Consider the following 14794-nt stretch of genomic DNA (forward strand, 5'->3'; position numbering starts at 1 on the left):
TCTGACTGCCTCCTCTTGGATAATGGAGGGACCATTCTGTTTCTTGGCACCATCAATGAACCCAGGAGGACAGTTGTCCTGTAGGCAAGTTGTCTTCCCAATGAAAACTGAGACAAAGAAGGCATTAAGCACTTCTGCCTTCTCCTCATCAGCGGTTACTAAGTTCCCTCCTTTGTCCAATAGAGAGCAAAGGTTAACCTTACCTTTCCTTTTACCATTAACGTATTTATAGAAACATTTTTTATTGTCCTTTACAGAAGTCACCATTTTGAGTTCAAACTGAGCTTTGGCCTCCCTAATTTTTTTCCTACATTCTCTAGCAGCCTCTTTAAATGCTTCTCGAGGGATTTGGCCCTCCTTCCAAAAATGATACATCCTCTTTTTGTTCCTGAGTTCATCCAAAACCTCCTTGCTTATCCAGGCTGGGTGTTTGCCTCATCGACTGGTCTTCCGGCACAAAAGGACAGTCTGTTCCTGTGCCCTCAAAAACTCGATTTTGAAGAACACCCAGCTTTCCTGAATGTGGATTAAGCTGGGGTTCAAGGTGTGCCAGTGTTTGTGAAGGGCTGTGCTTTTGTCCCTGTTTTTTGATCATCCACAAGTGTTATTTGGGATCCTTCTGCTCCCTTATTCCATCAAGGAGAGCTGCCTGGACTAAGATAGTTTTTAAGGCTAGCACTAAATCAGGTGCTAAGTAACCTGAAGAGTTCTAGATAAGCTAATGAAATTTGTTGAGCAATAGAAATTTAAATTCCTTGCAAAAAATTACAAGTGGAGTTAGCAATTATGAAGTACAGCAACCAAAACCACTGAATTTCCAACTCAGAGGGACATCACTGGAGGAATTAACATAGCCCTTGAATTAAGGTAAATAATTACTCAATTGATTTAAATTTATTCAGGACCAAGAGTTCAGTCCAAATTTGGCTTATGAAACTGCCACAGTAGTTACTCATGGAGAGCCATGGAAGTGCTAGGGGCTGGAGATGACTGTGCATCAGTTCATGGAAGGGCAGCAAGGAAGATTGCCAGCACATCTCACCTCTTCTGGGCTGGGCACTAGAAGGGACAGGCTGGTCTTACTGTAGAAGTACAAGACCCAGACAGGCATTTCTGCCTTTTGGTGATCTCTGTCACCTGCTCCTGTGGCAGCATTGACTACAGCACTCGGTCTCCTGCCTCAGCCTCACAATCTGTAAACTGGAATTAATAGCAGCCACCACTGGGATTGTTTAGAGACTTCCTCCTGTTAAAATGCCTGTCATTTCCACACTGCTCCAGTAGTGCTCAGTATTACTGTTATTACATGGTGCTTTCTTAGCTTGCTGTTCAGAAAAGCAGCTGCCTTCTGTGGCTGGTGTAAGCTACCATTATGCTGGGTGGTATTATGTATGCAACTGTACTTTTGGCATCCGGGTCTATCATTTAGATTAATTTGGAAATTGTGTAGTGACTTCAGAAAAAACTGCTGTTGAATTGAAGTTTCTTAGCCCAGAAATTATCATTAGCCCAAACCCCCCTGTAATTGTATAATAAGTGCAATACTGGATGGTCTTGCATATAAAACAGACACTTGATATATAACTGCTACATTCTGCCTTTCCTTTTTCTTTTTTTCAGTATGGGGTACTGCATCCTTTTTGTCCATGGTCTAAAAAAGCTCTCTACATGGCTAAATAAATGGAAAATTACTGTTCCCACCCTCTTTGCTTTGCTGCTGCTGCTCTTCTCTTGGAAGACTGTGAAACAGAATGAAATCTGGCTGTCGCGAGAATCTCTTTTCAGGTAGGAGCCACCACAGGAGAATACTGGCATTTTTATATTGTTTAAAGTAAGTTTGTTACATAGAATAATTTTCTTTAGAAAAAGTTGTGCTATTGATACACTGATCTAATTAACATTTTTATTATCATAAAATAACACTTTCTGTTGTCTGATAACTACAAAAGCTGGTGTCACCAGTTTATATGCTGATGGACAAACTTTGGTTCTGACAATCACATTTTTAAGACATGCTGTTTTTAAATAACTTTGATTCTGTAGATTTAATGATAGTGTAATGCTTTCATTTCTAAAGACATAGCAAAAGTTTTTTGCAACACTCCAGAATGCCATAGTAACACTACAGAATATATTGAAATTTCTTTAGCAATGTTCTAATGACAAAAATAAAATGCCACAAAGGGCCAAACTTAATGTACCATATTCCATTTTATTTAATTACCCTTTGCCAAACAGCTCTGTTAACAACCTTATTTATGTATTTTCTTGCATTGAAACAGACTGTTTCATTTTGTGTTTTGCTGGAAAACATATTGCATTTGCCTCCAGCTGCTTTCAGCAGTTGTGTAATTGTTAAGTAATTGCAGAAACGCAGGTGATCTGCACACAGGTTGAGCTTTATTTCCTAACTTATAGGCCAGAGCAAAGTTTAATTTATGCAGCACTAAAAGTATGAATTTTTTTTTTATGTCTTTGGTCTTCAGGAAACACTGCTGAAGTGGTTGGGGCTCTCTTAGTGGGGCTGTTTTTAAAAAAAAATTGGAACTGGAGTTTCTTCCCTCTGCATGATTCATGGAATATTCTGCATTGGAAGGGACCCACAAGGGTCGCTGAGTCCAGCTCTTAAGTGACTGGCCCGTACAGGGATGGGATCAAACCCACAATGTTGGCACTATTAATGCCACGCAAAGACCCACTGAGCCAGTCCCAGTTCCCTGCCTATCTCCCTCAAATACTATTTGCTGTTCAAGCAGCAACCATGGTGACTGTCTTGGACTCACACAGCGCGTGGGACACACCTCCAGTCCAAACTTGGCCACTTGGAGGAAAGTAGGAGGATTTCCAAGGTGGATCACTCTCTTACTGCAGGGGAGGTGGGAATATGACAATTCCATTTGCAGACTTGCAGGCATCATACGGTGCTGTGTTGTGCACAGCTGTGGACACCCATGTTTAAGAGTGATGAAATCAAACTGTAGCAGATGACAGGAAGATATTTCCTTCTACTAATGAATGTTCTAGGGACAATATGGAATGCTATGGGGTCTGTGGCAGAAGAGAGGAGTAAGATTATGTTTGCTTAGTTGGATACAAATGGAGCTCTCTCCTTCCAGCCTCCATTCAAAGCAGGGTTACTATTTACTGCCAGCTCCAGTTCTGAGGCCATGCCGCTGCTGCAGAACAGCTCTGAGCTAGAACTAATACACCTTTGCCTCCAGGGAGGGACTTGGGATAGCAGTACTCAGGGCTCAGTACGTTAGATTGAGCTGTTTACCTCTTCAGCTCAGACGTTCTGGGGACAGTACCAGGAGAGAGGCCTGTCCCAGGCTTTTGAGGGGATGGCAGAACTCTTAAATTCCTTCTGGGTCACCTCTTATTGTGACCTGCCCCTGAGAGCAATCAGCAGCAGCTGCTGAAAAAAAGCACTGTAAGAACAGGGCCAGCAACAATAATGCTTCTCTCCAGTTCTTTCCCAGCTTGCAGTAATCTGCAGTTTAAAGACTTCCTGAGTCAGGAGTTACTTGCTATTTTTGCTTTTAACTGCCACTGATGGACTTTTCTTCCATAATGTCTCTGACTACGTTTTCAAATCTATTTATAGTTTTGGCTTCTATAGCATCCTGTGCTCTGGGCTCCATCATTAAATTACAGAGTATGCACACTAAGATTTCCCTCTGTGTGCTTTGAGCCTTCTGCCTGATTATATGGTTTGGTGTCCCATCGTTCTGGTGTGCTGAATGAATCATGAGTAACCACCCCTTGTAACTTAGGATAAAGGCACTTCCATGCCTTGTAACCCCATGCCTTCACCTAAAGCTGTCTCCTTCTCATGCTGAAGTCAGCTTGTCTTGTACTCCCCTCACATGGAAGCTGTTCTACATTTTTGATTCTTCTTGTCAGTCTTCTCTGGATACTTTCATGCTCTAATCCTTCCTTATGAGAAAAAGGCCAGAATCACCTTTCAAGAGGTATGTGCAGCACAATAACATAGGGCTGCTTTCTGGTTTTTGTCCTTTTCTCCTACTAATTGCTAATCTTCTGCTTACCTTTTATGACCTCTCCTAAGCAGTAAGTGATAATTTCACAGCACTGTCAATGCAAATTCCAAGACACCTACTGTGACTGGAAATACCAGGTTTTTAGACATCAATCTGTGTGCAGATTTAGAGTGTATGTACACACTCCCTGATGCTTGTGTCTGGACCAACACTGCATTTATTGTGCCATTTTTTTCCCAGTCTTGAATACTGTGAGATCCTTTTGCAACAAAGTGTAGTTAATTCTTGCAGTGTGATTCACATTAGTGTCATCAGCAAACATGTCTCCTCACTGTTTGCTCCCTTTGTGAACACCTGAAGTAGCTCAGGTGCTGTTGCATGTCTCCTGACAACCCTGCTTGCACTCTTCTCCAGCTGTAAAAGCTGTTCCCATATTCATGCTCTTTGCTTGCTGTCTTTCAAACTAAGTATTGATTCGTGGGAGGATCTTCCCCTCTTAGTCCATGATGCCTTGAGGAAACTGGAAGTCTTTAGTGAGGAATTTTATTAAAAAACCCTTTGAGCATTTAAGTGCTCAACATTGGTGTATATGTTTTGGATTGACTGGGCTATATTTGGATATTTATAAAGGCTTTCCATAGTTTCAATAACATGTATGTACCTGTTGAGTTTATAAAACACCAACAGAGCTTCCCAAATAACTTCTATCTGCAATATGCAAGGCTAATTCTTTGTTGGACTACAGTTATCCAGAAATGTGGTAGAATTAGGATTTATTATGTTTTTTCCCAAATTACCTGAAGTGAAAATCAGACTTTCTGGTCTGTTTCCCCCTCAAGATCCCTTCCCTGGAGTCAAATGAAGTCATGTTCTTCAACTTCCATTCCCCTAGTGCCAATCTCATTTAACTTACAGGCTACCTACTTACTGCAGCTAATAGCTGCATGTTTGATTTCCTTTGGATGCATTCTACCAGGCCCCATGGATTCATAACTGTTCTGGGTGTTGATTTGTTTTAAAGCCTCTTTTACTGCCACTTCAGTTAGAGACAGTGCTTTGGCCTTGCCCTGTGAGGAAAGGCTCCTGTGTGGCAACTCCTTCGGTTTCCCTGTAGTGAGCACTGGTGCAAGGAATCCATTTAGCTCCTCTGCTGTGGTCTTTTCTTCTTCAAGCACTACTTTTAGACCTCCTTCATCTATTTGCCTTAGGGGATCTTTGGCAGGTTTCCTCTATCTGATGTATTCCATTATTAGCTTTGATAGCTTTAGCAAGTTTTTCTTTAAATCTCTTTTGGTCTGCCTAATTATGGTTTATGTTTAACTGGCTGACATTTATGCTCTTTTCCTTTTTCCTTCTGTAGCTGTTTCTTTTTAAAGAACGGTTTTCATTTCTCATAGCAGTCTTCACTGTGCAGTTCACCCATATTGGCCTTTTTGTTGTCCTTTTAAGATCTTCTTTGATAGATGTTACACATCTCTAACAAGTCTGTAATGTAGTAGGACCCTCCTTGTTGATGGGAAGGAAATACAAGAGAAGAATAGTGTAGCAAGAAGATAATAATGTCATCCCAGGAGTAAGAGATCTCCTCTTTGGGGCAGAAGGAGGAGGCTGATGAGGAGAGGTGGGAGAAGTGGATGGAGGTATGTGAAATGATAATAAATTTTAATGGACAGAACAGAAGGACGATACAGAGCAAATCTATAGATGTGGGAAAGGAGATATAAATCAACTTACTTGATGTTCTCTCTGTGTGTTGAATTTTTTTAAGAAGTGTGTGCTGGGAGAATCTTTACTCACAATCCTAGTTTCTCATTCTTCTTTCTCCAGTTGCTGCTTTAATTAATTACTGCTTCCCTCCTCTTAGTTTTTTTTCCTTTCACCTCTACTTTTTGTTCCTCTGTTTGCTTGTTTCTGCAGGATTGGTCTGTCTTGATTCCCTTGGCTGAGGCCTGTTCTGTTAAATATGCTTTTTCTATGCTGGTCCAGGGGATATTTGTATACTCAGTGTGTTCCTAGTTTTGTGCTTGTACCCTATTCTGTCCCTTTCTCAAAACTTAAACAATTTTGGCATTGTGTGACACTGTTGCCATCTCTGGGCCACTGTGGCCACTCAGTCTTTAGCCCAGGAACCAAGTTTTCTGGATGCAGAAATCCTGCCAGGTCCTGGCTGAAAGCAGCAGTGAGGGGGAGGCTGCTACTGTCTGAGGAAATCATGCATCTCCACATAGATGCAGAAGCATGTGTGCAAGGACTAAATGAGAAGCAAATAAACCACAAGTATAAGATGTGGCCAAATATATAGAGGGATATTTGAGGCATATTATTCCAAGTTGTCTCTAGAAGCCTCAAGCAGTTTGTCTTACTGTGTTGGCAGGTGACAAGGGACGACTTACTTGTTAATTATTTAAGAAACTACCTTCTAGAGTGAATGCACAGGCCAGAAGGTCACACTCAAACTGTGGTCAGCATTGATGTCTGAAGCCAGGGAGAGGGAGGGGAGAGCTGTGGGCTGATCTCTGCATCCTCTGTACTGACATTTCCAAGGCTTGTCAAGCTGCCATGTTTCCTGTTGCTCCTGGAAAGTGTCTGAACGTGCTGCCCACGTTTGTGACAGTGCCTGGAAACCCAGTTGTAATGAGCAAGATACTGTACAAAAATGATGCTTTCTCAATCAGCAGCTCTCCTTCCCAAGCCATGTCTGCTGACTTCAGGAATTAGCAAAAACTGCTCCAGCCCCAAAAGTGGCATTTACTGCTGTGTTATTTTGTTAATTCTGAAAGCTGGCTCAGCTGAGTAGAGCAAGTCCCATTGCATTTTAGGCATCTTCTATAGGACAGTTGAATATGGCCCAACATAGATACCTGTGAAATCACTGTAAGGGTAGGAGGCCAAGGAAGGTGGTTGTTCGTGTCATCCAGAGAATAATTTGCTGTAGAGAACTTTTGTTGATGATAACCATTCCCAAAGCAGAGGAGACACCATCCATTTCACAGGGTTTCTGTTGAGGCAGGAGCGGTCTCATATTCTTCTAAACTGAGCACTTTTCATATGGACATAACAGAAAATCAGTTAAGCCTCAGCCCTGCACCCAGTCACCTTGTAGAGCAGAACACACACTTAATAAAACAGGAGAGGAGATCACAGAGCTTTTTTCTCAGCTGAAGTGGAATTTGGATGATGCTGGTATTTGAGGTTGGAAAATACCAGTGGTATTTATTTCTCTTATTTATGGCTAATAGGCTTTTTTGTTTTTCCCCGGGGAGGAAGTGTTACATAAAAAGGTTTGCCTGTTGGTTTTTTTTTTCCATTTGTGCCGCTTACTGCTGTTGTAGCAATCTGAAGGGAAGGAAATCCTCTGGAGAAGTGATGTCCAGTGTCAGTGGACTTGTTTCTGGCTGGAGCCATATCAGTGCCATAGGTTTTCAGAAGGACATGTGTATGACAGGCTAGGGAACAGGGAAATAGGAGAGTTTGGAAAAGCACACTGGAAAACTATATTGAAATTGTGAGAGATTATGAGCTTGTGGGAAGCATAAATGGAAAAACACTGTGTTCTGCTTTGTTATTTATACTCCACCCTTTCCTTCTTGGCTTTCACTGTGGACATCATTGTTTCCTCTGTCAACAAGCAAACTGTTCTCGACTGGTCAGGAATCAATTAGCAGGAGTGTTTGCCTAAACTCTCCCAAAATTTCCCCTCTATATCCAGTGCCATGCTTGCTCCCTCCCCCAGCGCAGAGGCTCCAAGCAACCTCAATCATTGCCATGTGCATTTGCAAAATGAAACATCCCCCCTCCCTGCCCTTGTGAGGAGAATAAATAGGTCAATGTGAGCAGTGTGATGCAGAAGAAAGCATCTTAAGAACCCAAACCCATTTCTGCCTTTCCTGTGTCACCCCTGCTACCAGCAGAAGCATGTAAATGCAAGAAGCTTTATTAGTGATGGTTTAATAAATAGAACCAGCAGAATTAGTGATAAATTCTACTTAAAGGAAAACAGTCCAGAATTAAAATATTTAAACAGATGCATATTACTGTTAAAACTATATCTCATTAGAACTGAAGTGCTCGTGCATATGTAATGTCCTCCTCACTGTTAGCTTAGTCTGCTCTGTTTCAGCAGAGCAACTCATTGCACATAGCTCTGAGAGAGCAGCAGTTTCAAGTGCCATGTCTGCCATGTCACTGATGCTGATGTAATGAAACCCTCTCTGTATAAGAATTAATATTCCAGTAATGCCCAGAGGTTGTAAGTGTGTAGTTAATAGATCCCAAGGCCAATGGAAATTAACACAGCCACAGCAGTCACACATTACTTGCTGCTGGTGCAGTATATCTTTGTGAAAACTAATATAAAAAATCATTCTCTTAAGAATAGCATCAATTAACTGATTTAATTCTGCGATTAGTCACAAAACGTCTTATTCCTGTAGGGCTCCCAGTAAGTAATTTGGAAATACCTAATGATTAGGAAGCCAAATGCAAGGTGTACTTTTAATTTTAGTAGGCAAACCATGGCTGTATTGAGCTGAACTCTGCAAGGCAGTAGTGGGCAAAGCTTTGGAAGCTCTCACAAGTAGGTGTTAGTGATGCTGGATACCACTGGGTGCAGATAACCAAAAGGATACCATATTTGCCACTGCAATTCCTCAGTGCTGTTCTGCAATGAAATCCCCCGCAAAGGGTTTCTGCAGCTCTGCGAGCATTCCTCCCCTGCAAGAGGGTATGCACTCCTCAGCAGGGGCTGCCTGTGACCCTGTCTCAGTTCCATGCTAACCAAAGTTAATCAGGAGAGACAGATAAGGCAAAGCAACAAGACTTGGGAATTTTCTAGTTCTTACTTTTCCTGCCTGAGGTAGCAAGGTTGGAGATACTGGAAGTAGAAAAGAGAGTAGCTGGGAGGAATCTGCTTGTGAGCAAAAAATAACACTTTGTCTGCTTTTACATGAACAGATTCATCCATCCTTATTTCCCATTACTTCAGAGAGCCTCTATTTATGTGCTGGAAAGGATTCCCCCATTAAATGGAGTAGTGACTTCTCTGGATTCTTGCAGGGGAAATGTTTCCGTGGTGTACGTGCTCCTGTGATTTCTTTCTGTTTAACCTTGAAATGGCATTTCCTCTGGCTGTGCAAGGAGTACTTTGCTTTCTGTGCTCTCAATTAAGTGAGTAAGCATATGCTTGCTTTTGTCTTTGTGCCCTCATTATTAATTCCAAATGTTGAGTTCAGTCTACTCATGGCAGGGGAGACAAAGGGGAGGGATGGGGTGGCTGTGCAGCCAGATATCCTCAGTCATGTATTATAATGCCAGAGTGTTATTTTGCCACCTAACGGTGAGAGTCCCATTAGCCCTCACCTCCTGGCCATACTCTGCTCACCCTTAAGCAATGCACCTATGCTGGTACTTGGAATATGCCATGCATTCCATCTAGTGGCTGATGTACACGGAAAACATACCCTCTTTGTGGTATCTGCAGTGCCAGGTTTAAATCAAGATTTTCGTAAGATGCTTCATGACACTCAGGTTTAAGCAAGGACTCAGTTTTTAGAAAGTACTACATGCTCTCCCTCTAAATATTAAACATTTAGGTTTTGGTCTTCCAATTTAGTAATTCAGATTTTAAAATACAGCAGCATCTGGCCACAGGGAGTGTTGCAGTGTTGCTGCTGGAAGTGCATGCGGTGACAGTGACCAGGATGAGTTGAATTGCTGCCACACATTCATGTCTGCCTGGGGGACTTGGCGCTTGGGACAAGCTCGGAGTTATAATGAGATGTGTTGGCACAAATGCACAGGAGGTGACAAGGTGCTCGTATTATGAGCAAGCTTTTCAGAAGGGAGGGACTGTGAGAAGAAGGTCGACCCTGGGGAAGATGGAGTAACCTGGCTGCTAACAGTGTCCTGCTTCTGTTCCTCTTCACAGCTCAGGAGTGAAGACCCTGCCCCACAATGCCAAGGTGCACTACAACTATGCCAATTTTTTGAAAGACCAGGGCCGTAACATTGAAGCAATCTACCACTACAAAACTGCTCTCAAGTAAGTCCCTCAGAGGACTGGTGGGAGGCCTGCTGTTAACCCACCTCCTTCCTGACAGGCATGGGGCAAGTTGGCCGCTCCTCGTCCCCAGCTCTTTAAGACCAGCTTGGCTTTCGGAGCCTGGGAAAGTTCCTGGGTCGGTGTTGATGTGTCATGAAATGAAGTAGCCTGGCTTTCCTCCAGCTCCACGTGTGTATGTGTGCACTTCAGTATATGAGATAAAAATGTTACCATAGCTACACGTTGAGCAATGAGGTGTCATTTACACAGCTGAATGTGTGCTGGTAAGCAGGAGGTAGTTGTCCTAAATGCATTTTCAGGTTCATGGGCCATTTATCTTTGTAAATTGTTAATGGTGCATACCTGGAAAATGTCAGTGCAGTAGCCATCTGAAGTGCAGTAACAATAATGGTGCTTACTGCTTGTATTGAGTTTTGCATGAACACTAAACTAATCGATCCTGAAAATGCTCCTGTGCAGTAACACGGCAAAGATCATTGCTGGGGTTCTGTACAGGGGGAAGCTGAAGCAGCAGGATGAATTGCCTTGCTTGTAGATGAATAGTCGTCAGGGCCCAGGGCTGGACTGTAATATGGGACATGTCCTGTGGTATCTGTGAAGGACCCTTCCTTCACACACAGATGGAGTTGCTCTCTGTGAGCAGCTTTCCTCCACTTGCTGCTCCTGCCAGTGCTGTTCATGCAGCTCAGCTGCTCCCCAGACAGTGCTCAGTGCACCAAGCAGGTCACCCTAGTTCCCCAAACCTCTCCCCTCTGGTCCTTGGGACTTGGGAGAAAGGACCAAGCCCCTCTGGGGAATGAATGCAAGGAAGAGGGCTGGGGGGATAGCGTGCTGGCAAGGGAAAGCCAGTACAAAGTGTGCAGATAGTGTTTTCAGGAATAGAAATGTTTCCCAGGCATATTTGGGAAGGACAAGATTGAAGAGTGGCTCTGATGGACAGCAAGGGCAGAGCTCAGCTCCATAGGGCATGCCAGGAGGTGGAAGAAATGTTCTTTCCTGACATGTGATGTGACAGAAAACTCCAGAAATTGCATGTATGTTTTGGGTTTTGGCTAGCTGACAGGGTTATGATAAAAGCTCTCCAAGGCTCTCCCACCCAGGCTGATCTATGAGGACAGGAGTTCATTGTAACTGAGGAGGGACTGAACCTGGGTGAAGGTGATTTTTAGCTTTTTTGAGCAACTTCCTGTTCCATTTTGCCATGCTTGGTATTTCAGAAGTCATTTAGAAAAGCCCTCTATTTTTTTAGCGTTTCCAGCAATGGAAAATGCAGCACAACCACCAGTACACTGTACTGAAGGTTAATTACATTGGCTGTTGAAAATGTCCTCCCTTATTTTTAGGCTGATTTGTTTAACTCCAGCTTCCAGCCATTGAATTTGTTTACAACTTTCAATGCCACACTGAAGATCCCTTTACCAAAAGTCTATTTTCCATAGAGTGATCAACTCCTTGCTTAACCTGCTGCTTGATAGGTGCTGTTTTTTTCAACATCACAAGGTTTTGCAGTCCTCCAGTTGTTCCTGTATCTAGTCTTTGAACTTTTTCCAATTTACCGGAAAAGCCCATTGCAAGTTAAAAAGAAGAGGGACTGACAAAAATTATCCAAGCACTGTGGTGAAGTTCACAGAGTAATGTAACTGCTCCTACCAACATTGCTTCTGCTTGTGTAAATGGGATTTGCAGACAAAAGATCTTCTCTAACTCAGCTTATAATGGTGCTTTCTGCTCTGCAGTATTTGAGTTATGAAAGAGTCTGTTTTGAGAACTGATTGCAAACGTTCTCTCAACTGTGTTTCATGGCACTGTTTATGCTGATGGTGTTGTTTATAGAGCATCTGAAGCCTTGTTGGGGCTTGGAGCCCCACAGAACCAGCCATGCTCTTATCTAGGTGCTTGTTGTCTCATGGCACTGGTGCTAACACTCGACTTGCTTCAGTAATTTCAGCTGGCGACTTGGAAAAGTGAAACTCACTTTGTACATTGACTTTTTGACCCAAAAGTGCAGGCCAGGAGTTGAAGTCTCCATCACTGAGAAGCTGAACTACTTGTTCTTGTCCCATCGTATCTCTGCACTTACATTTTTCTTTTATTTACTCCTCCTTCCCACCTCTGTCACAGGGAAATTATTTGGGGTCTGTGTAATAAGCAATAGAAGAATGTTAGTAAACAGTACACTATATTCTTCTGTTGAGAATTACATTCTGTAATGCCTGTGTTTTCCACTCACACAGACAGACCCTTTCTGCAGTGCCTGGGGTTGTGTGTGGGCCCAGCAGCCTCTGCTGGGTGCCTACGTTTGATGGCTGTGTTGAAGCAGTGGAGAAGCTGCTGGGTGTGGGACAGGCAGCCTCAGGTGGATACAGTGGTAGACCATACACAGGTATCACAGAAAACAGCCGTTATGTCTAAGCTGTTTACCATCCTCACAGACTGCTCTAACTGTAGACCAATCTCCACAATTAGAGAGAAGGAAGTAGTAGCTGTAATATCCTGAGCAGATTTTGATGGTTCAGGGTATTTTTGGCCACTGGCTTGACCTGGAAAGATGAATTATCATTCTGTAAATTTCCATGTCAGGGAGTGTCAGGGTCCGCAAACATGTGCGGGGAACCTGATGGTTCGTTTTGGAGATCTCAACGCACAAAAGACACAGCAGGGGACAAACCACTTTGCTTAAACAAAAAAATGCACTTTTATTTAGTGCCCACAATGCGATAGTAGGGAAAGAAAATAGAGAATAGTGAGAAAGATAGAGAAAGAGGGGAAGGGGGATTATAGCTACCACGTGGAGAGTCGGAGGTCCTCAAGACGTAGAGATGCCCATAGACACGATCTTCTCCACTGGGGTGATCACGAAGGGTGCACGGGATCTGCAGAGTCTTTATAGGCTGGTCAGGAAGAGGACCAAGGCGAGTGGAACGGAGCCAAAGAGGGCACAGGGCCAAGGCAGGCACCTGCGTCAAAGTTGGGTGCTCAGGAACAAGCGGCAAGCTGTACCCTTCTAGCACGGTCAGTATAGTCAGCTCAGTCCACTGTAACAAGCTACTATTGTTCTTGCATTCCGCTCTCGTGGAGATGCACATCAGTCTTCGGCAAGCGCCCCACCTCAGCCAGGCCAGGGTCTCTCCCCAGTCTCCTCGGGGGTCCTGGTCTTCAACCATCGGAGACAGTTGTGAGGCATAACATTCACAGACAGACTCTGACAGGGAGTAGGCAGACCAGCAGCTGAGGTATTCACACAACAAGCTTTCATGATTTCCTATAGGTACCCCTCACTGAGTGCCTACTCTCCCAGTGAGTGTGGGTGGATCCATCCTCCCCAGTTTACAGAAAACCCAAGATACTCAGGAAGCTTCACAGTCCAATGGCAGCACACACAAGAGTACAGACAATAAAAATATTATTTCTGCCTAGTACTCAGTGAGCAGATCAATAGGGAATTAATAAGGAAATGGAGTCAATAGGGACATGGCTTGCTGCCTGGGAGATAGGAAAGGGAAAGCTTCAGTGCCTCAGTGGGTGGTGGCTCATCCACTATTCCAGCTTTGTGCCAAGTGACAGTGCAAGTCTGCTTGATCTCTGGTGAATGAGTTTAATTGTTTAGTAAATAAAAGTGATCTTGTCAGTCTGCTGCTTGAACTGCACGCAATTGCCATTCCACCAACTCCACCAATATAAGGATGCACTTCCATGCAGTCCTGCTCTGCCAGAAGTGTCTGCCATGTGTCTGCTCAGCAAAGCCACACATTGCTCCTGTGAAGTTGTAACTGTGGGAAAAAGTGTTGAAGTGCACACAGGTCACCTAGTGAAATATCAGCAATTGATACTAAATCCTGGGAAAGTTGATCCTCAGTGCTTTAACTGCTTCCTATCCTGCTTTCAGAGACAGGTGGGATTCTCTGCTGGCAAATGTTGGTGTACCTCTGCTAGCTTCAGGGCAGAAAAGTAGTGGAGAAGAATAATGTGTTTTCTCTGACAGTGAAACTGCAGGGCAGGTTTCCAAGGTAAACTTGGCAATCAGTCTCAGCAACCAGCTGAGACTGATGGTGCCATTGCAGGTGGCCCATCAAAAAATTCATTCCTCACCCCAGCCCAGAGACCAGTGACACAACACCCTGACCTAGCCCAACTTGGCTAATTAGTGCAATCTAATTATGTTCTCCAAGAGTGGGGGAAATGAAAATGGAAATGAAATGTGAAAATGAAGAACAATGTTTGAATTGGAGATGGGGAGAATGAAAAGAAAAAAAATTCTATGTATGTAGGAAAAGCTCTTTCTATAAGTAGTTCCTAAAAGAAGAATGGAAATGGAGCCCTTCAGAGATGCCAGATGAGTTACCCATAAAACAGCCCTGACAAACAGCTGGTGTTCAGCAACTATAAAAGTGGATTGTAAACCTTTCAGCTTACCTACAGTAAAAAAAGAAAAACACACTGCTGGATTAGACGGCTTCACTGGTTTGCCCGACATATGGTAGTGACCCCAGGAGATCCTTAGGGTTTTTTCCTTCAGAAAGTAAAGGCCAGAAATAGTTTGTCTGAGATGTGAGTTGACCACGGCTATTTTGAAAGCTGGTCTTAACATTCTTGCTGCTGCTTCTGCTGCAGATTTGTGGCTGTTGTTAGGAACTCTGGAGGAACCTCTGTTCCTGGAGATCAAACAGTGCTGATCTTATCTGAAATTTATCTTACCACTTGTCTCCCATTTGTGAGTGAGAATATGAGGTCA

General features: G+C 43.4%; 1 protein-coding gene across 2 annotated transcripts in view; it reads left to right on the plus strand.

The window, feature by feature from the left end:
* Window positions 1-14794, plus strand: part of TMTC1 (transmembrane O-mannosyltransferase targeting cadherins 1) — a gene marked incomplete at its 5' end in the record, with an annotated part of 153432 nt that overhangs the window by 102268 nt on the left and 36370 nt on the right. For both annotated transcript variants that reach the window (XM_083858670.1, XM_083858671.1), the window contains 2 exons: window positions 1621-1785; window positions 9928-10041. In XM_083858670.1, coding sequence (XP_083714796.1) covers window positions 1621-1785; window positions 9928-10041 — 279 coding nt within the window. The remainder of the gene's footprint in view (window positions 1-1620; window positions 1786-9927; window positions 10042-14794) is intronic.

This window comes from Zosterops lateralis (genome assembly GCF_965231275.1).
Source record: "Zosterops lateralis genome assembly, chromosome: 4".
Taxonomy (NCBI): domain Eukaryota; kingdom Metazoa; phylum Chordata; class Aves; order Passeriformes; family Zosteropidae; genus Zosterops; species Zosterops lateralis.